At 52.2% G+C, this 22,429-nt stretch overlaps 1 protein-coding gene across 1 annotated transcript in view; it reads left to right on the top strand.

The window, feature by feature from the left end:
- The window catches only part of GTF2IRD1 (GTF2I repeat domain containing 1), a 71,944-nt gene that overhangs the window by 19,625 nt on the left and 29,890 nt on the right, over window positions 1-22,429 (top strand). Inside the window, exons 2-10 of the mRNA XM_054166371.1 lie at window positions 4,208-4,336; window positions 7,725-7,866; window positions 11,291-11,437; window positions 15,562-15,745; window positions 16,806-17,098; window positions 17,562-17,651; window positions 18,528-18,611; window positions 19,674-19,857; window positions 21,051-21,076. Of these exons, the coding sequence (XP_054022346.1) occupies window positions 4,214-4,336; window positions 7,725-7,866; window positions 11,291-11,437; window positions 15,562-15,745; window positions 16,806-17,098; window positions 17,562-17,651; window positions 18,528-18,611; window positions 19,674-19,857; window positions 21,051-21,076 (1,273 nt within the window). The 5' untranslated portion in view covers window positions 4,208-4,213. The remainder of the gene's footprint in view (window positions 1-4,207; window positions 4,337-7,724; window positions 7,867-11,290; window positions 11,438-15,561; window positions 15,746-16,805; window positions 17,099-17,561; window positions 17,652-18,527; window positions 18,612-19,673; window positions 19,858-21,050; window positions 21,077-22,429) is intronic.

Here is a 22,429-nt window from a genome sequence, read left to right as displayed (position 1 = left end):
GGAGGGGGTTGGTCTCTTCTCCCAGGCAACCAGCACCAGAACAAGAGGACACAGTCTCAAACTCCACCAGGGGAAGTTTAGGCATGAGGTGAGGAGAAAGTTCTTCCCAGAGAGTTGTTGGAATGTGCTGCCCAGGGAGGTGGTAGAGTCCCCATCCCTGGAGGTGTTCAAGAGGGGATTGGATGTGGCACTTGGTGCCATGGTTGAGTAGTCATGAGGTGTTGGGTGAGAGGTTGCACTTGATGATCTTTGAGCCTTATTGATTCTATGATTCATGACTGTGAGATACTACCAGCTTGGCTTAATAAATAAGACACTGATGCTTCTGGTTGTGGTGTGGGGCTGGAAATTGCTGTAAGGCTTGAACAGGTGAGCAAGAAGGTGGTGAACAGAAGTCTATACCAGGAGCTTACAGCATCCATCTTCACCACGAAGCGAGCCCCAGCCTGAGAGGCGATGCTGGGGCTGCGCCGTGCCAGCTGCAGGCTCACGTCAAGTCCCCTCGGTTCCTCCTCACTGAACCTGTTTATAATTTAGGGGCTGCAATAAGGCAGTTTTCTGCTTGGAAGTTTCCTTTGGGGGGTTGTCATTGGCCTGTCAGTGGCTTTTCTTCACTGTTTTGTTTGCTCCGAACACTTTGGAAAGGGTGACGCAGCGCGCGAAGCTGGAGGATGTTTATTCTGGGGGGAAGGGGGGATGGGGATACTGTCCCACAGCAGCAGTTGTGGGGACAGAGAGGGGATGTGCAGGCTTGGGGGGACAGCTGCTGTTGCTGCAGGGGTTCTGCAGCCTCCCCACGTGCCTGTTTTTCCCTTTGCTGCAGCACAGGTGATTCACGAGCGAAACTCCCCCGGGGCCAAATTTATCATCTTTCTGAGGATTACAAAGGGAGGTGAGGAAGGAGGTGTTGTAAAGCTTGGGTCCTATGGCAGCCTCATCCCCACACTGCTCATCCTCTCCCCACAAGATTCAGCTGGGGGGGAAGAAATAATTTAATAATCAAATTAAACAACAAGCAAACAAATCAGCTAGTCCAAAGAAATAAAGCAAATATGCAGCTGCTTGCTTTGGCCCCGTGACAGCAGCGTGACAGCCCCTGAGTCACCCTGTGCCCTGGGGACAGGACTCAGCATGCAGAGGTGGGATGGGGCTGGGGCTGAAGCTAAGCCCCTGTGGGAAATCAACCCTTTAGTGGGTGCCCCAGGCTGGGATTTCCACAGGGTGGGTGTGTGGAGCCCTGGGAAGAAGGCAGGATGCCCTGCACCTATCCTACCCACCTCGCTCCCTGTCACCAGCCCCACGTGCTTTAAGAATGGTTTACCCCAGTTTCCTGAAGACTCCTTTCCCTTTGATTAGACAAACAACTGCAAGCCACACGTCTTAGTTTGATTTGTCTAAGCCTAGTGCTTGCTGTGAAGTTTTATTCCTGCTTTTTATTCCCCCCCTTTTTCTAATTCTGCTGTCACTGCTCTTCGTGACCATAAATGATTAAAAGCTTTACAGGAGTATTGTGCCCCCCACCATCCCTTAAACTCCTGGTTTATTACTTGGGTCATATTTTCATTATCTTATTTCCACCCCCACCCCCCCTTGTTGAATATTTCTCCCTTTTCTTTATTAAACAAGCAGCCAGGTGAAAGGGATTCTTTCAGGGCTGGTCTCCTGCAGAGCAGGGAACAGGGAGGGAGGGGGGTGCAGGGACCCAGCCCCACTTCCCACTGATGTTATCCTGGGTTTTCCCTTTGGATCCCACTCTGTGGCCAGTTCCAGTTCTTGGCTTTGCTTTTTGCAACTGAGGGAAGAGCAGCTCTTCTTGTAGGAGGCCGTGGCCAAGCAGGTTGGTCCAGCTTAAGCTCACTGGGGTGTCATGACCAGCCCCACCAAGGCAGGGACCAGCTCTCCAAACCACTGCCAAAAGACAGCAAGAATATCTGTGTTGTAGCAGGAGCATTAAATGATAATCAGAGCACTTAGAAATACATGTGGACATCAAAATAAGGCTGTTTTCCAAGGGAGTGCTTGTAGAGGAGTTAAGAAGGGGGTGATGCTCCCCGGACCGAATCCTTTCCCAGCAGCGGTCCCCAGGCAATGGCTGGTCCCCAGCCTGGCATTGTGGCTGCCCAGTGTCCTGTGGACTGGGATTCTGGTTCAGGGCTGGTATCAGCACTGTTGACTTCTTGCTGCTCCCTGCCAGCTGCGTCAAGGCACTGGGGTAGGCACAGCATCGATGTAAAGAGGATCTTGAGTGCCCTGCACCCAAAGGGCTCTACGAAGGAGCTGGCACGTGGAATGGTTCCTCCTCCATCTGTCTGTCCATCCTTGCATGCACAAACTGCAGGGCTGGAGCCAGGGGGGCCATTTCAGGGCATTGCTGCAATGGTAGAGCTAGTGGTGCCTGGCAGAGACTTGACCCCAGCTTGGGGATGTCCAGGGGGCTGTGCTGCAGGGTGGTAGTGCTCAGACTGCAGGACCATGTGCTTGGTTTCCTGCTCTGTTTTCCCATCTGGTGCCTAGTTTTGGGGGGGGGGGGGGGGGTATCCCCTCAAGATGGTCCAGGCAGAGTCATGTCAGCTTCATTAAGAAGTGTCAGCTGGCTGTAAGATGGTTTTGCTGGACAGCAGAAGAGCTGTCTTGGCTGTGGCTATGGCTCTGCCATCCGAAAGTGCCGGTGATGCCTCATCACTGCCTGCTCTCACCAGCTGGTGACACAGGGGAAGCCAGCCTGGAGGTCTTGAGGGAATCTCTGGGATTCAGTCATTACAGTTTAACAGGGATGCATCTCCACCCTCGTTAGCTTGGTGCATGTCCACATCACAGCAAGGCTTTGCAGGGCAAGGCAGTCCATCAGCCCTCTGCCCTGGGCACTCTTATGCACCTTGCAGAGATGCTGGCAGGCTGTGACTTGTTATTGTGGACCAAAAGCCACCATTTCCCCGACTGCATGGGGCAGCACTTGGTGTGCACACTCCTGCTGCCTGAACACAGGTGCAGACTGGGGTGGGAAGGTGAATTTGGGGTTTTGTGGTTAACTTATAAGCCTTGTTCTCAGCAGGGCTGAGCTGCAGATGGAATTAGGCTCAGGCAGCTTCATTCATATTCCCGGCTCCTGCCCGTCTCGCCTCGTTAGAAATTCTCTGGCCTCTTTTTTTATCTGCCTGCAGCCTCAAGCACATGATTTATGATCCAGTTGGAGTGGCTCCCCAGCCTTGCCAGCTAATTTGCCACCTTTTATTTGCAGGATTAAAGGCGGGCGGCGCGACGCTGCCCTGCGGATGGAGGGGTGATGGCTGGGAAGGGACTGCAGTGGGTGCTGGGGTGGTGGTGTGTGGCTGTGTGGCAGTGGGGTGATAGCCCCTGCCTCAGTTTCCCCTGCAGCACTGGCACTGCCATGGGGCATGGTGAGATGTGGGCACCAGGATGCAGAGACCTGGCGTAGCTGCTGTACCTGCAGCCAGGCCCTGATGTTTTGTCCCCTTTTTCTCCCTGTTTTGCAGTGAGGAATGGGGCTCCTGGGGCTGAGCCTTTTCTCAGATGCAGGGGCTCCCTGCAAGCTGCCCAGTCCTAGTCCCATCAGCACAGTCCCCCAGGAGCTGAGGGGCAGGATAACTTGACGACAGAGCCCCTCACTGTGAGCTACCTCTCCCCCTCGAGGTGAAGGCAGAGTACCCCATGGCTTTGCCTGTTTCAGGGACGCCTTTGGGTGCCAGGTTCTGCTCTTGCCAAGGATATAGGGAGGGAGGCATGGGGAGAGCCAGCATGGTGTCCATGTGGGGATGCTTATGGCCTTAGAGCTTGGGCACAGTGCTGCATCCTTAACACAGCCCCAGTCTGCCCATCTGGAGTGCAACTATGCAGTCAATCCGGTGTGCCCCACATGGTGGTGGCATCTCCTCAGGGGTGTGTCCTGAGGGCAGAGCTGACCTGACTGCTGCTGGGATACACAGCATAGAATCATAGAATCATCTCCAGGGTTTGGTTACAGCTTAACAGCTATAATTATCAGCAATTATCTGCCTTTAGCAGAGGAGACATGGGGACATGGGGCTCAGGTTTGCTCTGTGTCTCAGTTTCCCCAGTGTATCCATGCCAGTGTTGCACCATAACCCATGGCACACGCTGGTGGCAGGGCTGCACTGGTGGTGCTCAGCACCAGCTCTCCATCAGTAACAGTGATGCATCTCAATGGTTTGTTTTTTTCTGTTTTCAGGTGAATATGGCCCTGGCAGGAAAGCCTTTAGACGTGACTCTCAGCACCTCCAGAACTGACCAGTGGAATATGGTTTTCCCCCAGAAAGACGAAATCATCACCAGCTTAGTGTCTGCCTTAGACTCCATGGTAAGAGGCCAATGGCATCCCTCTCATTTCTCCCCCCTTGCACAGGGCTGGCTGGGAGCAGGGCTGGAGCACGAGGGCTGTCAAGCTCATCCCACTCCCCTCTGCTGCTGGAAAGCCCAGGGAGCTGCTGGGGCCGGGAAATAAAACTCCTCTCCAGCCCTGACAGCCGAAAGGATCATAAAGTCAGCCCAAGTTAATCTCAGATGTGTATTGTTTTCACATTAATATTTATGTTGGTATCAACTGATGTAGGGTGGTTGGCTTTCCTTTTTTTTTTGTTGTTCTTTTCCTTGATGTTTTACCAATGTTACCCTGAGCTTTTACACAACAGGAGAACAATGGCTTTTATCTCCCAGAACAAAGAGAAGAACTTTCATATCTTTTGACGTAGAATTCCTGGTGGAAAACCTTGCCTAAGTCAGCCCTGCTTACATAAACAAGATAACTGTCTGGATTAAGTCTCGTGGACCAGAGCTAATCTTGTTTTTAACTGTGAATGTGATCCAGAAGGGAAAGTGAGTGTGCAGAAACAAACGTCTAATGCGATGCCTCATGCTAAACGGCCCTCCCTGTTTACAGCCAAGTCTTATTTAATATGTTTGGCTGGGATGCATCTTCTCTCTGCAGGTAGGGTTTTTTTTTTCCCACTGATAAGTCATTTCCTTCCCCCTGACCATCACCACCCTGCTAAGGAGCAGGTTCCCCAGAGCTGACACACCCCAGGCAGCTTTGCTGCTCTGTGCACGTGCCGCCCCATGCAGCAAATCGTGTTGCTGTAGTTTGGCCTCCTAATGAATATACATTGCTCTGCAGTCCTCCTTACATGCTGACACCAGGGCCAGGGGGCCAGGCTGCTCCTGAAATTCAGTTTTTATCCCAGTGCTTCACCAGTGCCGGGCTCTGCACTCACTGAAGCCTGCCTGCCTTGCGTGCGTGCTAAATGGGGGCCACCTGCACGTCACCAAGCAGGCTTAGGGCTTGGACTTAGGCTGCCTCCAAGTCTTACATCCCCTGGATTTTGTATTTATTGATTTGAGAGTTGGGCTTTTTGAGCCAAACAATTCCATTTGCTACTGGGTTTTTGAAAGGAGGTTTCTTAGAAATACCTCCTTGAGTGATGTGATTCAATACTTCCTTCTCGAGGAAGGTCAGCAGGAGGTGCAATGGCCCAGTACAGAGTCTGGCTCAAGCCCACATGGATCAAGCTCACTGTAACTGTGTGCAGGGAGCTGAAGGTAGCTCAGGGCAGTTGGGCCATGGGCAGCTGCTGTGCTCCCTGGCTATCAGCATCCTTCAGCCCGTATCATGGTGATGTGTCTAGCTGGGGCTGTCACTGGGGATATCACCCCTGTTTCACCCATTTTTAAATAATGACCTGGGCAGAGAGGAACCTAATGAAATTCAACAAGGACAAGTGTAGAGTCCTTATACCTTGACAAGAATAACTCCATGCACCAGCACAGGTTAGGGTTTGACCTGCTGGAAAGCAGTTCCACAGTGAAGAACCTTGGAGTCCTGACGGACAGTAAGTTGACCACGAGAGAGCAATGTGTCCTTGTGGCCAAGAGGGTCAGTGGTGGCCTTGGGTGCATTAAGAAGAGTGTGACTAGCAGGTTGAGGGAGGTTCTCCTCCTCTTCTACTGTGTCCTAGTGAGACCTCATCTGGAGTATTGTGTCTGGTTCTGGGCTTCTCAGTTCAAGAGAGACAGGGAACTACTGGAGAGAGTCTATGAGGATGGTTTAGGGAATAGAACATCTGAGTTATGAGGAGAGTCTGAGAGACCTGGGGCTGTTACGCCTGGAGAAGAGAGGACTAAGAGGGAATCTGATCAGTCTTTACAAATACCTTAAGGGTGGGTGGCAAGAAAAAGGGCCCAGTCTTTTTTCAGTACTGCCCTGTGGTAGGACAAGGAGCACCAGATACAAACAGGAACACAGGAAGTTCCACTTCAACATCAGGAGAAACTTCTTTGCTGGAGCCCTGGAACGGGCTGCCCAGAGAGGTTGTGGAGTCTTCTTCTCGTGAGACTTTCAACACCCACTTGGACACATTCCTGTGTGGCCTGCCCTAGGTGAGCCTCAGGCAGGGGAGGTTGGACTCGATGATCTCGAGGCGCCTTCCAACCCCTATCATCCTGTGATAGCATCCTCAGAGCATCGCTGCTGTAGCTATGGGAATCTGACTCAGGCTGCCAGCGCTGCATAACTATTATCCTATAAAAGAAATCAGGCTAATAAAAGCACACATACATGGGTATGGTGTGGGGCAGGAAGTGCACATTACATAAACTGGATTAATGCAGGAAGTCTTTTTTCCATCTCTTTAATGTTTTGCATAACTGTACAAGAAGAATCATTTGACTAATCCAGACTTTGGGCATATTAGTGCTCTGCAGCTGCAATAAGATTCTCGTGCTCCCTTATTTCATTAGAGCTGGTGGAAAAGTACAAATTGTTGTTGGGTTTGGGGTTTGTTGTGTTGTTGGGGTGGGTTGGTTGGTTGGTGGTTTTAATACAAGAATGTTTTCCTCATAAAGGAATCCTAGAAAATGTTTACTTTTAGGATAGGAAAAAGTGAAGTGAAAGGATGGGTAAATAGCTCTTGTTTACCAGCAAAGCACAGCTCAGCTGGAAATGTTTCTGGAGACGGTAAAGTCACCGAAGCGTTCAGGGGATGTCTGAAACCCCAGGAGATTTCTGATCCTAACCAGAGCATTGCTTTGGATGTGAATTACAAAAAAAAATCCCATTGGAAAAGGGCAGGGCTGGTCCCACAGCATTCTTCTGTTAGGACAGAAGTTCTTCCCCATGAGGGTGGTGAGACACTGGCACAGGTTGCCCAGGGAGAATACATAGAATAAACCAGGTTGGAAGAGACCTTCTAGATCATCCTGTCCAACCCATCAACCAATCCAACCCACCTAAACAGCTAACCCATGGCACCAAGCACCCCATCAAGTCTCCTCCTGAACACCCTCAATGATGGTGACTCCACCACCTCCCCAGGCAGCCCGTTCCAATGGGCAATCACTCTCTCTGTATAGAACTTCTTCCTAACATCCAACCTAAACCTCCCCTGGCACAGCCTGAGACTGTGTACTCTTGTTCTGGTACTGGTTGCCTGAGAGAAGAGACCAACCCCCTCCTGGCTACAACCTCCCTTCAGGTAGTTGTAGAGAGTAATAAGGTCACCTCTGAGCCTCCTCTTCTCCAGGCTAAGCAACCCCAGCTCCTCATCCCTGGCGGTGTTTAAGGCCAGGCTGGTATGTGGCAACCTGCTGTAGTGTGGGGTGTCCCTGCCCGTGGCAGGGGGGTTGGAACTGGCTGATCCTTGAGGTCCCTTCCAACCTGCCAGTTGTGTGATTCCTGACCCGGTGTCTCCTCACAGTGCTCGGCGCTCTCCAAGCTGAACGCGGAGGTGGCCTGCATCGCCATCCACGAGGAGAGTGCCTTCGTGGTGGGCACCGAGAAGGGCCGAGTCTTCCTCAGCGCCCGCAAGGAGCTGCAAACTGACTTCCAGAAGTTTTGCAGTGAGTATCCCCAAGGCTGCTGTTCTGGTTGTGCCAGCTGGGTCCCCCCCCAGGTGTGCATGGAGGAGTGGTTGTTTGGGGGTGCCACACTGCTGTCTGTCTGTCTGTTGAATTGGGCACTGTTTAAAGCGATGGGGAAAGCAGGTGGGAACTACAGCTGGAGCCTCTTCCCTCCCAGAGAGGGTACTGTGCAGCCCAGCATCCTTGGGGTGGCATGGGACTGGATGACTGCTCTGCTGTCGGACTGTGGCAACACTGCTGGTGTGCTGGAGCAACTTTTGATGACTCAGCAAAAATGGTTTGTCCTACTTATCTGCCAGGAGCAGAGAGGCTTTCTTGGGCCAAGGCATTCTTCTGGTTTTGGAGAAACAGAGATGGATATGAGAGCTGAGAGTGTTTGTTGTGGAGTTGCTTATTTTGTTGTGTGGCTAACTGGTGAAAGAATGCCTTCAGCAGGAGCTGTGGTCCACCCAGTCTCAGACCAGTCACTGGGTATTGCAGGGAAATCTGAGTGGTGACAGCTCTGCATGTGGTGAGACTGGCACCCAACCCTCTGTCCCAGCTCTGTGCCTCTGCTGTCTCCCCAGAAACAGCTTGGGAGCTGAGAGAAAAGTGGAAGCCATGGTGTGAATGAGGACCTGTGTTTCTTGGATGGAATCATCCCTGAAATGTCAATCTTTCTTTCCCTACTCAGTGCAGGAGCTGGGATGGGATCTGGCTTTGGTGGTGCCAAGGATCCCAGACTGGGGAGGCCCCAGTCCTGGATCTGCTTGCACACGCTGACCATGGAAAGAAACCAGTCAGCTGTGTATGCACACACATGGTGTTGATGGAAACCACACTGGTGCTTAATCTGTTGGAGAGATTGCTTGGAAAGGGTTTGCTCTAATGAAAACATCAGCCCTGTGGCACTGCCAGGGGCACTGTCTGCTGGGGTTATTTGCTGCACGTGTGCAGGGTGAGCGGCTTTGCAGGAGCAGCAAACTGCCAGGGCTCAGCTCTGCCCTTCTGTCCTTGCCCACTGTGGGCAGCTGCCTGCCACCTCCACCAGCCACTCATGCCTGGGAGAGCTGTCATTAGTTGCCCTCTGCTGTGGTGTTTGGGGTTTTGCAGGGTAGGTGTTCTGGGGACATTTCCTGCATTCACAGGTGACTCTGCCTCCCCTTCCCACCACTCATGAGAGGCAGGGAGGTACCTGAGCAGTGAACAGCAATGGGGTGACTAATGGGAGGGAGCTCCCTCCTGTATATTACATGCCAGCCATGTCTCCCATGAGCTCACAGTGTTGATGACCCATCTGCAAGTCTCACTTCTAGAAAGATAAATACATATACCCTGGTCAGTGACCTGCCACTGGGCTGGGAAAAGATGCTCCGTGGCAGATCCTGGTTCTCCTCTCCTTTGGCTTCATCTACACCTTTGCCACAATGAAATGGTCACGTCTGGTTGACAGCACAAGCTCCTGCTGATGGGCTTCAGGCGAAGCGGCTGCTGCTGGAGACAGGGTGAAACGTGATAACTCTGTCTTGAATTATAAATGGCCCAGGCTCAACTCCACTCCATAAAGCTCTTACAACTGGCACGCAGTGGAAAGCATCCTTGGAAGTGCCTCTGATTTATGGTCTAGCTGCCCCCTTAGAAAGGATCTGAAATAATCGAAAGCAGACATCGCTGGGAGATGTAAGAAGCCTCTCTTATCTCCCCGGGGCGTGCAGACCTCGCTCCAGCGCCCTCCTTTATCTGAACCTCTGCCTCAGCCTTGCCTGGCGCACGGAGGGACTTGACAGTGATCAGGATTAATGTCAGTGGCGCAGAGTTAGCGCCCAGCCGGGAGGCAGAGGCGGTCTGGGAGCGTGTGGGTGCAGATGCCTTTCACTCTCTTGGTAAAGCACCCCAAAAAAGTTCACCAGGGCTTGTTTCCCCACATGGTGGGAGGCATGCAGAGCTCCCCAGGCTGTGTGGTGTTGGGTGCCCATCCTCTTGCTTACACCTAGTTCTGCGGGTGCCTCCCTGGAGATGTTCAAGACCTGTCTGGATGCGTTCCAGCATGACCTGGTCTAGGTGATCCTGCTCTGGCAGGGGGGTTGGATGGGATGAGCTTTTGAGGTCACTTCCATCCCATAACATTCAGTGATTGGATATCTCTTGCCCCCATCTCAGTGCTGTCCCAGCTGTGGGCTCTTGTTTGGAGCACAGCCCTATGAGGAGAGGCTGAGGGAGCTGGGGTTGTTTAGCCTGGAGAAGAGGAGGCTCAGGGGAGACCTTAATGCTGTCTACAACTACCTGAAAGGAGGCTGTAGCCAGGTGGGGGTTGGTCTCTTCTCCCAGGCAACCAGCACCAGAACAAGAGGACGCAGTCTCAAGCTGTGCCAGGGGAGGTATAGGCTGGATGTTAGGAAGAAATTCTTCATAGAGAGAGTGATTGGCCATTGGAATGTGCTGCCCAGGGAGGTGGTGGAGTCACCATCACTGGAGGTGTTTAGGAGGAGACTGGATGGGGTGCTTGGTGCCATGGTTGAGTTGATTAGATGGTGTTGGGTGATAGGTTGGACTCGATGATCTCAAAGGTCTTTTCCAACCTGGTTAATTCTAGTCTAGTCTAGTCTAGTCTTTCCACGGGAGGAATCCATGAGTTCCTCCTTGAGCACCCAGGCAGCATCCAGGGCTGATCACCGGCAGGAGCCTGTCGAGGATGCTGAAGGAATTAGTCCTTTGCCACCGCAAAATCCCTTGTGAATCGCTTCGGCTAGAACAGCAATAATGCACTTGTAGTGTTTAATTTTTTTGTGTGTGCATTTAGAGATGCAAGGAAGTCGTTGCTGAAGATATGCTTTATTTGAGGTTTAATGGGGGAAATTAGCAGGAAATAGCTGGTATTACCGAGCTACGTGACGCTGAAGGGTAAAAAAGCCTCTGAGAAAGGAGGATTTGCTTTTCCTGAGAGATTGGAGGCTAAGCAGATTGAAACCAGAGAAAAGAAATGTGCTGCCCAATTAATCACAACAGTTCCAGGGCAGCCGAGTGGGTAAAACCAGGGAAGTAGCAGGGAGGGGGGGACAGGCACAGGATGGCCAACCCAGCTCCCTGCTGCACTGCTGGCATCGCTGCCCATACTGAAACCTTCCCCTGCACGTTGGGGGCTGCTGGGGGCCATGGCCCCATGCAAGCTGAGGGGCTGGGGGGTGGGTGGGAGACCAGCGGCACCTGTCTGCTCAGCCAGAGGACTTTGCTGTGGGGACAGTGAGGGGCCTGACACCCATGGAACCCCATCTTGCCTGGGGTTTGGTGGGCAGCTTTGGCTGAAGTTGGTGTAACCCAGCCAGAGGGGTCAGTCGCTTTGCAGCCACTCAAAAGCACACGTGGCATCACATGTGACCCCTCCTCTCACCACAGCATCTCCTGTTTTGTCCTTCCCCCCTCGCAGGAGTCCAGCAGAGGAAGGAGCAGGACGCGGAGGCACAGAAGAGGGCAAAGGAGTGCGGGCGAAGCGTGCTCAGGGTCTCCCCGGACCAGGGATCAGACGTGTACCTCCTCAGGAAGATGGTAGAGGAAGTGTTTGATGTGCTTTATAGTAAGAACCTTCACGCTTCCGTTTGGGGATTTGGATTGCCCCTGGGGCTCGCTGAGCTGCCCATTGCTGGATGTGGCTTTAGACCTCCACCGGGCTCCCTGGCGAGGAGCAGGCACCTGGCAGGGGTGGCGTGGTGGGATGTGCTCTTGTGTAGGGTTGGTGTTGTGTTGAGATGGGATCTGGCCACTGCTTCTTCACCTTACAGTGTCCCAAACTGGACAAAAATATCACTGTACTGGGGGGATATCCTCTGTTGCCCCAGCCAGGGGAAGCTTCTGCCATGACCTGAGTGTGTTTTTCAAGCACACCTTTGTCCCTGATGCCACCTTAGGGATAAAGGAACGTTAGGAAGAAGGAGGACATTAGGAAGAAATTCTTTATTATGAGGGTGGAAGAAATTCTCTAGAAGACTGGAATAGGCTGCCCAGAAAGGTGGTGGAGACCCCATCCCTGGAGACATTCAAGGTCAGATTGGATGGTGCTCTGAACAGCCTGATCTAGTTGGGGAAGTCCCTGTTTACTGCAGGGGAGTTGGACTTGGATGACCTTTAAAGATCCCTTCCAACTCAATGCATTCAATGGATCTATCTAGAGCACCTCTTTCACAAGCGCTGTGCTGGGGCTCTGCAGAGACTCCCTCACCCTTTTCCCTGGCAAGCCTATTTAAAAGGAAAAAAGATGAGTTCTCAAGCAGGCAGCCCCAGCTCCGAGAGACGAGCTGGTGCCGTTCCAGCACATGCATCATCCCCAGCAATAAAGCTTCTGCAATTAAAATGCAGATGACCATATGGCTGTTGATATGTAACCCACTGGGTTGCAGAGCTCCCTCCGGGCCCAATCTGTGGAGGCTCAGGCAGCGGCAGTGACGGATTCTCACTCGGGAGGTCCCTGCTGGAGCCCCTGTGTACCGCTGGAGGTAGTGGCTGTGCTCCTGACTGGTCCTGTGGGCAGGGACAGTGAGGTTGGGAAGAGGGGACAACGAGCCCCAGTATTCCCTCACGCTGCTCAGAGGGCTGTGTCAGCCCAGTGTGGGGGAGGTAAATTGGGTGTTTCACCTTCCTGGGTGCTGTTCCTTGTCACACTTTGGGATCTGGGGTGAGCTCCTGAGCCCAGCTGGGTCTCCCTGAGGCACAGGTGTTTTCTCTGTGCATGCGGGATTTGCTGCGGCTGGCATTTGCTGCTTCACAGAGAGAAAGGGGAGATGGCATCTCTTCACCCAGGCATGGACAGCCATGAGGTTTTCTGAAATCACTTAATCACCCCATGAGTGGGGGTTAGCAAGTTGTCTCACTGCCATCAAAAAGCTAAGGCCAAACAGGGACAATGCAAGAAAAGCCAAGGAAATGAAGCGGGGAGGGCAATTTGGTATGGGCTGGATCCCTGCTCCAGGCCTCATGGTCCTGCTGCTGGGAGAGTGCCAGGCTTTGGAAGCCTCTTGGGAACGTGGGAATTTTTATACATGACTTACCATAAATATATAATTCAAAATAAAGCATGCTATAGGTGCATCTGTGCAGGGTGTATGAACCAGGAGTCTCATGCATTGGGTGAGTTCATGATGCTTCTTCAAGATGCACAGACATGTGGGGACAAGCTGGCCAAGTCCCCAGTCACAGTGGCAGGCATTGCCACAGCAGGGAGGAGGTTGGGCATCCCTGAGCCAGTGGTTTTGGCCCTGATCTAGTTCAGCCTTTGCTGCTGTTTTCATCCTTGAGCTGCTCTATGGTGGAACCTGCTGGGTGGATGCTCCCCTCCAGGCATGTCCATAAGGAAGAGCCTTTCCTGGTCGAGTGGGGAGAAACACTACAGGAGATAGTAGGTGCCCCAGGGTGATTGTCTTCCCAGCACTGAGAGGACTGTCAGAAATTAACAGCTGCCTTTTTATTTTTTAATTTTCTTTTATTTTTATCCTTTCAAGTCACCTCCCATTAACAGGGCCTGGAAACAAAACCTCTGAGCAAATGCTCAGTCAAAAAGCCGGAGTATTCCCACCAGAGCTGGGTAATCTCTGCACCAACAGGATGACTGATTACTGCCAGCTCCTATTAAACAGGCATTAATGATGATTATTGTCTCTCTTTAGCTAAACCAGGAGCCTCTGCATGGCAGCACGAGGCTTGGTGAAGGTCACTTTGACAGCAACGTGTTCCCCATAAAGATAGGTCCGGGGAGCTGTTGAGTGGTGGTTGATGAGGACCCACCGTGGCCATCAGGAGCTTCTCCCCAGCACTAAGAGAGGTGATGGAGGGAGGTGGAAAGCTCCTAGCACTGGGGTGTCAGGGCAGGGGAAACCATCAGCTTGCAGAAAGTCTGCTTGTGGTGTTGCGGTTCAGAGGCTCATTTGGGGAACCTCTGTGAGTGGCTTAATTAAAACATTACCCTCCCTGCCTGTAAGGAGCCTTGATGGCTCGTGCAAGTCGCACGTCGTTAGTTGTCACGCGTCCCTTCAAAGAGCATGTTGAAGGAACCACTTTTAATAAGGACTTGCTGACAGCAGCACAAGATTTCCAGGGGTTTCTCTTAAGATCTTCTGGTGCTTTGGGGTTTTGTTGCTGTGTGTTTGTGGTGGTGGTTTGGGTTTTTTGTTTGTTTTGTTTATTTGGTTGGTTGGTCGGTTGTTTTTCGAAGAAGAGCTTAAAAAGAAAATGTTTTAACAGTATCAAATCCCACAGCTAACTCAAGGTGCCATAATCTCCTCTGCCTGCCCCTCAACCTGGAAACAAAGCCACAGACATCTCTCCATGCAGCCAGATGTTCTGCATCTGGATGCTGCTGTGCCAGGCAGGTCGCATTCCCGCGTGGCTCTTTCTTCTGCTTCATGCTTTCGGCACCAGGTTTATTGGTCGGCGCTGACTTGGGCTGGCTTCCAAAGTAATTTTTCTACAGAGAGCAGCTCAAGGGCTTTGGTTGTTCTTTGAGACCCTTCAGATGGGGCTGGTTTCCCAGCAGTGTCTTGTAGTGCTGTAGACATCCCCAGTGGGAGCTGGTGGCCTCTTCAGCCAGTTTAGAATAGAATTAACCAGGTTGGAAAAGACCTTTGAGATCATCGAGTCCAAGCTATAATCCAACACTATCTAATCAACTAAACCATGGCACCAAGCACCTCATCAAGTCTCTTCCTAAACCCCTCCAGGGGTGGTGACTCCACCACCTCCCTGGGCAGCACATTCCAAGGGCCAATCACTCTTTCTATGAAGAACTTCCTAAGATCCAGCCTAAACCTCCCCTGGTGCAGCTTGAGACTATGTCTTCTTGTTCTGGTGCTGGTTGCCTGGGAGAAGAGACCAACCCCCACCTGGCTACAACCTCCTTTCAGGGAGTTGTAGACAGCAAAAAGGTCTCCCCTGAGCCTCCTCCAGGCTAAGCAACCCCATCTCCCTCAGCCTCTCCTCTTTGTATAGCTGCAGTGCTGGCTGGTTGTCTTCTGCTGCCAGAGAATGGAAGGCAGTTTGGCTTGGTGTCAGAGATGCAAGGGAGCCAGCCCTGTGTGGTGGAGACACAGCAGGACATCCTGTCCACCACCCAGAGGAGTGGGTGAGATTTCAGGGCTGCTGGGGGTGATGGTGCAGTCAGATGTGTTGGTGTTGCAAGCGGAGGGCTGGAGCGGGGCTGCCGAGGTGTTTTATTCTTGTCTGTCAAAGCGCATCGAGTCGCCCACCAGCAATCAAAGAACTTCCCATTCTTCCAGGAGGTAAAATAAGAAAACCAACTGAAAAGCAGGTTCCTAGAATATCTCAGTAAACATGAGATAAAAATCAGTGCGAGCCCTTCCGCCTCCTTTGTCAGCTCTCCGCTACCTCCTGGCTTGCCAGCAGCCGCATCCCTTGTTGGCACACGTCTGGGTGCTCCCAGGGAGTGGGCTCGTGCCAAGTGACCCTATCTGAGGATTTTACTGTGCAACCCAAAAGATGAGACATCTGCTTATTGGCTTTTGTGTGCTTTGTTATTAATTAGTGCTTAGAGCTTGCAGGGCCTCGCATGCTTAGTGCAGAGGTAGGAAAAGGTTTTCTTCTCATAACGTTTCCATCAGGATCCCTTACTCTTGTGTTTGCTCCCCCAGCCTGGCTGGGCCGTGGTCAAGGGTGTGGGGTGTCCATCAGTGTGTAACTCTGTCCCCTCCTCAGGTGAAGCTGTGGGGAAGAGCAGCGTGGTCCCTTTGCCCTACGAGAGGTTCCTGAAAGAGCCAGGCTTGCTGGCAGTGGCTGGCTTGCCTGAGGGGATCAGCTTTAAGAAACCCATGGAGTACGATGTGAAATCCCTGATGGCCATCCTAGAGCACAGCCACAGCATCCGCTTCAGGCTCAAAAGGTAATTTGGGGCATCCCCAAGGGCCAGGAGGGCAGCGAGCCCTTGGCATGGCAGCTCTTAGAATGCCAGCAGACGGCAGAGGTTTTGTGTAGGGCAGACATGAAGGTCCCCTGCTATGTCCCAGCTTCTCCCCCAGACCCATAAACCTGGGTCCAGCAGGGGCAAACCCAACCTTTCCTGGAGGTTCCTGGGTGCTGGGCTGCTGCAGACCGCTCTGGCCTGGTTCCTAGAATAAGCACACGTAAAGGTGTGCAGCAACCGCATCGCTTTGGGTGGCTCCGCGAGGTTTCCGCTGTGGTAAGCTAAGTGCTTCTCTGTCTCCAGAGGCCTTTCCAGTGTAAATGCTGCAAGCTTCTTCCCAGGCTGAAATGGGATTTTTAACGCCAGAGGAGGAGAGAGGTGGGGAGTTGTGGCGGGCAGAGCTCCCCGTTTTGGCTGCTTTTTCGCGAGGGGCTTGGCAGTTCTAGATGCGTTTCCTCTGTGCTTGCCTGGCTGGAAGCACCTCAGATCTGTTCAGAGAGATACTGAGAGCTACCAAATACCTCCTCTGAAGGCTCTTCTGGAAAATCAGGCTGAGACAGCTAAAAGTAGGACACGGAGAATGTGAGCTGCCTGTGAGCTTGTGGCTGCCTGACTCATGTGAAGCACAAGGGCTTGCTTGGTCTGAAGCTCATCCCTGGACTGACAGAGGTCCCCCTTGAGCCTGTCATCAGCCTTGGGGGCAAGTGGTTGTGGCCACACAGATTGCTTTATTCCTTAAAAGTACCAGGCTGTGGAGCTAGGCATCTTTGCCCCAGCTAATACAAATGCTGTGAACTAAGACCAGCCTGCTCCCGTTACAGAAGACAGAACCACTCCAGGTGCCTGAAGAAGCTGGAAGAGGTTGGGTGATGGCTGTACTTTCTGAAACAAAGAGCCCAGCATCCTGCAGTGCCTTGTGTCCCACCCTCCCAGACGTACCTCTCCTTCTCCCTGCAGATCCCTGCTTGTCCCAGCTTAGCGGTACCATGGACCCAAAGGAACCTGCTTTTTCCTCCTCTTCTCCCTTCCTTCCCCTCAGGCCGGCAGATGAGCCCAGCCGAGAGCCAAACCCCAGCATCGAGCTGACTTGTACCTCCCTCACCTCCAAAGGTGGCCGGGACTCTGGTGCCAACGGCCCCATGGCCAAACCTGCCAGCCAGGACGCTCCGTCTGCCATCGCAAACTTCCTGTACGGAGTCTCACTGCCGACCCAGATGGGCGTCGACCTAAAGCAAGAGATGTCCTCGGGGCCCAGCGCGGGCGAGGCGCTGCTGCCCCGGCCGGTGGCAGAGCTGAAGGTGCCTTCCTCACAGGAGTACAGCGACTGCTGTGGTAATAGCCTGGAGTTTGCTCTCAGCTGAGAGCCTGCTGCAAAGCCCACCCCCTGGCCCAGGTTACCCAGAGAGGTGGTAGATGTCCCATCCCTGGAACCATCAGGTTGTTCGGGGCTCTGAGCAACCTGCTCTAGTTGCAGGTGTCCCTGCTGACTGCACAGGGGTTGGACTAGATGGCCTCTAAAGGTCCCTTCCAACCTAAACCATTCTATGATTTTTTTTTCCCCCCCTCCTGAAATGCTGGGTGCTGTGCTGTGAGGCTGGAGGATCAGATGTGGGGGTGGGTGCTCAGTTTGGCCAGGACCCTACCAAGAGATCACAGACCAAGGCAGCCAGAGGAGAGACAACAGGGTCAGGTCAACGTCACCATCAGGGAACAGCACCCAGGGGCTTGTTTGGGTGCCTGGAGCATCAGTCAGGCTTTCATCAGCCTTTTTTTCTTTGTCTCCCCTCTTGTCCAGGACAGAAATCATCGGTCTCTGGGGGTCCCCTCATCCAGAACGTGCACTCGTCCAAGCGCATCCTCTTCTCCATTGTCCATGACAAGACAGGTCTGTGTCCTGTTCCAGTACTGGAGGTGGCTGGTAGCCACCTCTTAGGGCAAGATTTCTCCCCCTCCCTGTCTCTCCCTAGCAGTCTCCCAGCCATCCCCATGCTGTGCAGGGACCCAGCAGAGATGCTGGGATGCTGCAATGGGGAATTTTATCCCTTTACATGCCGCAGCATCTCGGCATTGCAGCCAAGACCTTTATCACTGCTTGGGTCCATCCCTACCATCTCCGTGATGCTTGAACGGGGCACTGAAGCATGCCTTTGAGTGAGGCTGTTTGCCCAAGCTGCAGCAAATACCCACCCAAAACTTGATGGTATTTCAGAACAGCTGAAACCCACTAACCTCAGAGTGATTCTGCAGCAGCGCCCGGGGGCACCAGCAGTGAGGAGGAGGCTCTGCTCTCTGCCCACCTCCACCCTGCCCAAGGGAAACGCAGCCTAAAAATGCTGAGGTGTTTAGCTCAGAACCCCCTGCTTGCCTGTATTAAGATAAAAATAAGGGTAGGAAAGTTGGAAGAGAGGAGAAGATGAAAAAGCTCCTCTGGGAAATGGCTGTGCCTTCCAGAGGCTTGTTCCAGGGTGAGTTTGCTTTTGTCCCGGAGGGTCTTTCCTTGCAGGGTTGAGAAGTTTTATGGGGTCACTTCTTAGGAATCTGCTTTGCACGTGGAGGGCTGCAGAGGAGGTTGCTTGGGGCTGGGGCTGGGGAAGCCCAGACCGTATCTGCCAGCCTGGCAAAATCCCCTCAGCGAGAGGGGGAAGAAGCGCTGTTTCTCTTTCAAAGCAGCACAATCTTGCTCTGCTTCGCGCGAGGAAAGTGCATCTGCTGTGCACCAGCCATATGGAAGCTCCTTATTTCTTATATTTTGTTTTGATAGATAAGTGGGACAGTTTTATAAAAGAAACTGAAGATATCAACACCCTTAGGGAGTGCGTGCAAATTCTGTTTAACAGCAGATATGGTGAGTAGGAGTTAATATCCCATTATGCATCTGCAGTGCTTGTGGTTTGCATATCATTATATAGCAATCATTTTTGTTCCCTAACACAGCAGCAGAAGCCATATGCTAGAGCTCCCTTCTCTTCCTAACACATTTAGCCCAGCAGCTCCCAGTCTCTGGGTGTCTGCTGAAGGTTATGTCAATATTTCCATTTGGAGCAGTTCTTCCCCCTGCCCCGCCACCGTTGAGGAATTTATAACTGGGCTGTAAACCAGCCCCAGTTTGAAGTGTGGTGCGCTGGGCTGGGTCAGAACACCCAGGCAGGAGATGGGGAGCAGTGGCAAGCTGCTGGTTTAAATTCATGGGGGGGGGGGGGGGGGGGAAGGAGTTTGGCTTTGTTGTAGCTGCTTTTTTCCACCTGTATGGCTTTTGGGTGTCATTTAAACTTCCCTTGCCACAGGGTTTTGGGTTAGTTCCTGAGTGTCTGGGCAGCTCTATGGCTCAAGAATTGCTTGGGAACGGGCTGATGGGCTGAAGGTTGTTGGCTGTGCCACCTTCACCACACTGTGCATCTCCTGAGTTGTAGACAGGCTATAGATGTGTGCTGTGTCACTCGTGAGTCAATGTGCTTTGTAGCTTACAAACTGTCTGTGTGCTGTGGAACAGAATCCCAGCATGGGGGTGGGGGTAGGGGGGGGTAAAAGGGACCTCTGGGAATCTAGTCCAACCCCTAGAGAAGGTTGCACATGTCCAGGTGAGTGGGTATATTATGTAGCTCAGTGACCTGCTGTGGTTATGGGGAGGTTGGGAACAGCCTGTGAGCCAGCTCACCCCTGGTGTGAGCAGTGCTGGGCAGGTTTGGGGGTTTTGGAGGGCCCTTAGCTACGTGTGCTGCTGCATTGTCTCCCCTTGTCCCATCTCCCATGGGCGAGCTGCTCCCAAGGCTCACCTTCTGGGACAAGCAAAGGAGAAGATTGCAGGAGGCACTTGCTCTGCTTGAGCTGAAGCCTTGACAGCTTCACTTTATCACCTGTAAAAAGGAAAAGCTGGTGTTTAAGTGAAAACCCCGGGTTCACCTTTCAGCTGAAGCCTTGGGGTTAGACCACATGGTGCCTGTCCCGTACCGGAAGATCGCCTGCGACCCCGAGGCCGTGGAGATCATCGGCATCCCAGACAAGATTCCCTTCAAAAGGCCTTGCACCTATGGTGTCCCCAAGCTCAAAAGGATCCTGGAGGAGAGGCACAACATCCACTTTGTCATCAAAAGGTGGCTGGTTGGGAGGCAGGGGAGAGCGCCCGGCCGTGAGGGGACTTGGGGATTTAAGCTGCGTTCCCTTTGTGCTCAAAGGGTTTGTTCTGACACCCAAAATGCTTTTTACCCTAAGCCTCTGGTTTCCACCACTGTGGCAGAGCTGAGGGTAACATGGTCCTCCCCCAAGCCTCACCACCCTCTTGTAAGTCCAGGCAGACATTGCTGGTGCCACTCAAAGTGTTTCAGGTGGTAATGGGACTGTGATCATGCAAAGACTCCCTCCAAAGGCATTTGGCAGATGGGAGCTGTGCTTCCAGGTGGAAGGAAGAACATCCATATTCACAGCATACCTTGTTTAATGGTGATCACTTATAGACACCTGATATATATGATGATGAAGAAGTGTCCCCTGCAGGCAGGGCGTAGAGTCTTGGTGTCTGTGTTTGCACTGGAGGAGGAGTGGATGCTTTCCCAGTTAGCTCTATGCTGCACAACCCCTCTTTGCTTCTCTGTCAGGAAAATCTGCTTTATAATGTATTTCTTTATTCAGTCCCTGCCTGTGCAGCACTTGTTCCCCTGCTAGAGGTGTGGAAAAACTCTAGCTAAAGGTTCCCAAGGGGAACTAAAGTCACCAACATCAACAGGGCTCAGGCATCCTAAAAGGAATTTACTTTCCAGATGTCGGCTGGTGGAGGAGCCTCTTTGTCCTGCACTGCTTTGGCTGTGCTGAGCTGGATCAGGCTGTGGGACATGGCCCTGAACACACTTTGCTCCCAAATATCGTAGGTGGCATCAAAATATGATAGTTGAGAGACAAGTGACATCTGGTCCGTGGTCTGTGTATGAAGTGAAGGTCCAGCAACAGCTCCTTCGGTCCTACTCTCTCTTTTGGCAAAGCCAGCCTAGAGCAGCCTCATTTAATAAGTTAATTAAATTAAGAGAATGAGTTGTAAGCAGATTTAAAGGTGCTTTAGTGAAACTGCATAGGCTGGAAGATTGCTTGGTTGCACAACAGGCTGAAAGGCCTTTTATGGGTTTGGTTTTTTTTAGCTGAAAACCTTATTCTCCTTTTTTGTAAGGGAGTGAATAAAATGACTGGTTTGACTTGATTTAATGCTGTTCATTAATAACACCTAAAATTCAGTCATTAGAAGCACCTCATCTGTTTTTTCCCCTTTTCTTTTCTTTTTGTTTGCCTTCCCTCTTAGGATGTTCGACGAGAGAATTTTTACAGGTACGTTCTCTTCTCCACGTCCCTTTGATTTATTGGAAGAAGCTGATTTATAGGAAGAAGTTCTTCCCCATGAGGGTGGTAAGACCCTGGCACAGGTTGCCCAGGGAGGTGGTAGAAGCCTCATCCCTGGAGGTTTTTAAGGCTGTGACAGTTTAGGCCATCACATTACAACAAAGGCCAGGCTGGACGTGGCTCTGAGCAACCTGATTTAGTGTGAGGGATCCCTGCCCGTGGCAGGGGGGTTGGATCTAGATGATCCCTGAGGTCCTTTCCAACCCTAACAATTCTATCATTCTATTGCCCACAAGGATTATGCAGAGAAGCAGAGTTGAAATCATGCCACCTGTAAGCAGCAGAAGTGTAGGAGGTCTGTGCCCTGCAGCTGAGCAGGCTGAGGTCACACCATGCACCCCTTCAGGAGTGCCTTGAAGGCTTAAGCGAGGAATGTGCAGTGTGTGAGGCTGGGCTGGCTCACAGAATCACAGATTTATTGGGGCTGGAAGAGACCTCTGAGATCATCAAGTCCAGCCTCCCTGCACTGCACTGAGCTGCTGCTACAGGCACACACAGCATGTTTCTGCACTTTCAAGAGGAAGAAAAATCACTGCTGGGTTCCTCACTGCTAAATTATTCTCTTTTTGTTGTTGTTGTGGGTTTTTTTTTGGCTGGGAAGTGCTAGCATCATCCAGCCACTGACTGGCTTTAAAAGCAAACCAGCAAAAGTCCATTTTTGGTTTGTTGGTTTTTTGTTGGGGTTATTTTTGCAGTGGCAAAACCCTGGGGAGGGGATTCCTGTGGCTCTCTTTGCCCTGTGCTTTCCACTCCTTTTGGTTTGAGCTGGAGAAGCCAGGCTCTGTGCCTCTTGGCAAGTAAAAGGAGACAGGTGGTGGTGCTGGCTGACCTGCCTCTTGCTCCAGCAGCTGCCCCCATCCCACCACCCCAGGGCTCACCTGAAATACGGCGCTGCACCTGAGTTTATCACCACCCAGCGCTGTTCCATGTCGCCTGGGCTTGGCTCACAAGTAAAGACACGTTTTGGGGTTGGTATCTTGGTATTTTTTTTCTCCCAAGCTGCCAACTCCAAATTCTGGCAGCTTTCCAGACACCACCTTCTCTTCTGACATCTCCACGTGCCAAGTTAACCCTTGTGTCCCCATGACAGCCCTGAGCCCCAGGGGTGCTCCTTCGGGATAATGACACCAGAGTCACCCTAAGGGGACCTTCAGCAGGGCCTGAAGGGAGTCCGTCCTCCACGGAGGTATTTCCTTGTCTCCAGTCCCATTAATGCCTTTTTTTTTCCCTCAAGAAAATGATTTTTTTTAAGATCTAACCCACTCTCATGGGATGGAGCAC

The sequence above is a fragment of the Dryobates pubescens genome, chromosome 13, assembly GCF_014839835.1.
Source record: "Dryobates pubescens isolate bDryPub1 chromosome 13, bDryPub1.pri, whole genome shotgun sequence".
In the NCBI taxonomy this organism is placed as follows: Eukaryota; Metazoa; Chordata; class Aves; order Piciformes; family Picidae; genus Dryobates; species Dryobates pubescens.
The sequence above is the reverse complement of the archived record's forward strand: the minus strand, read 5'-3'. Positions and strand labels throughout refer to the sequence as shown.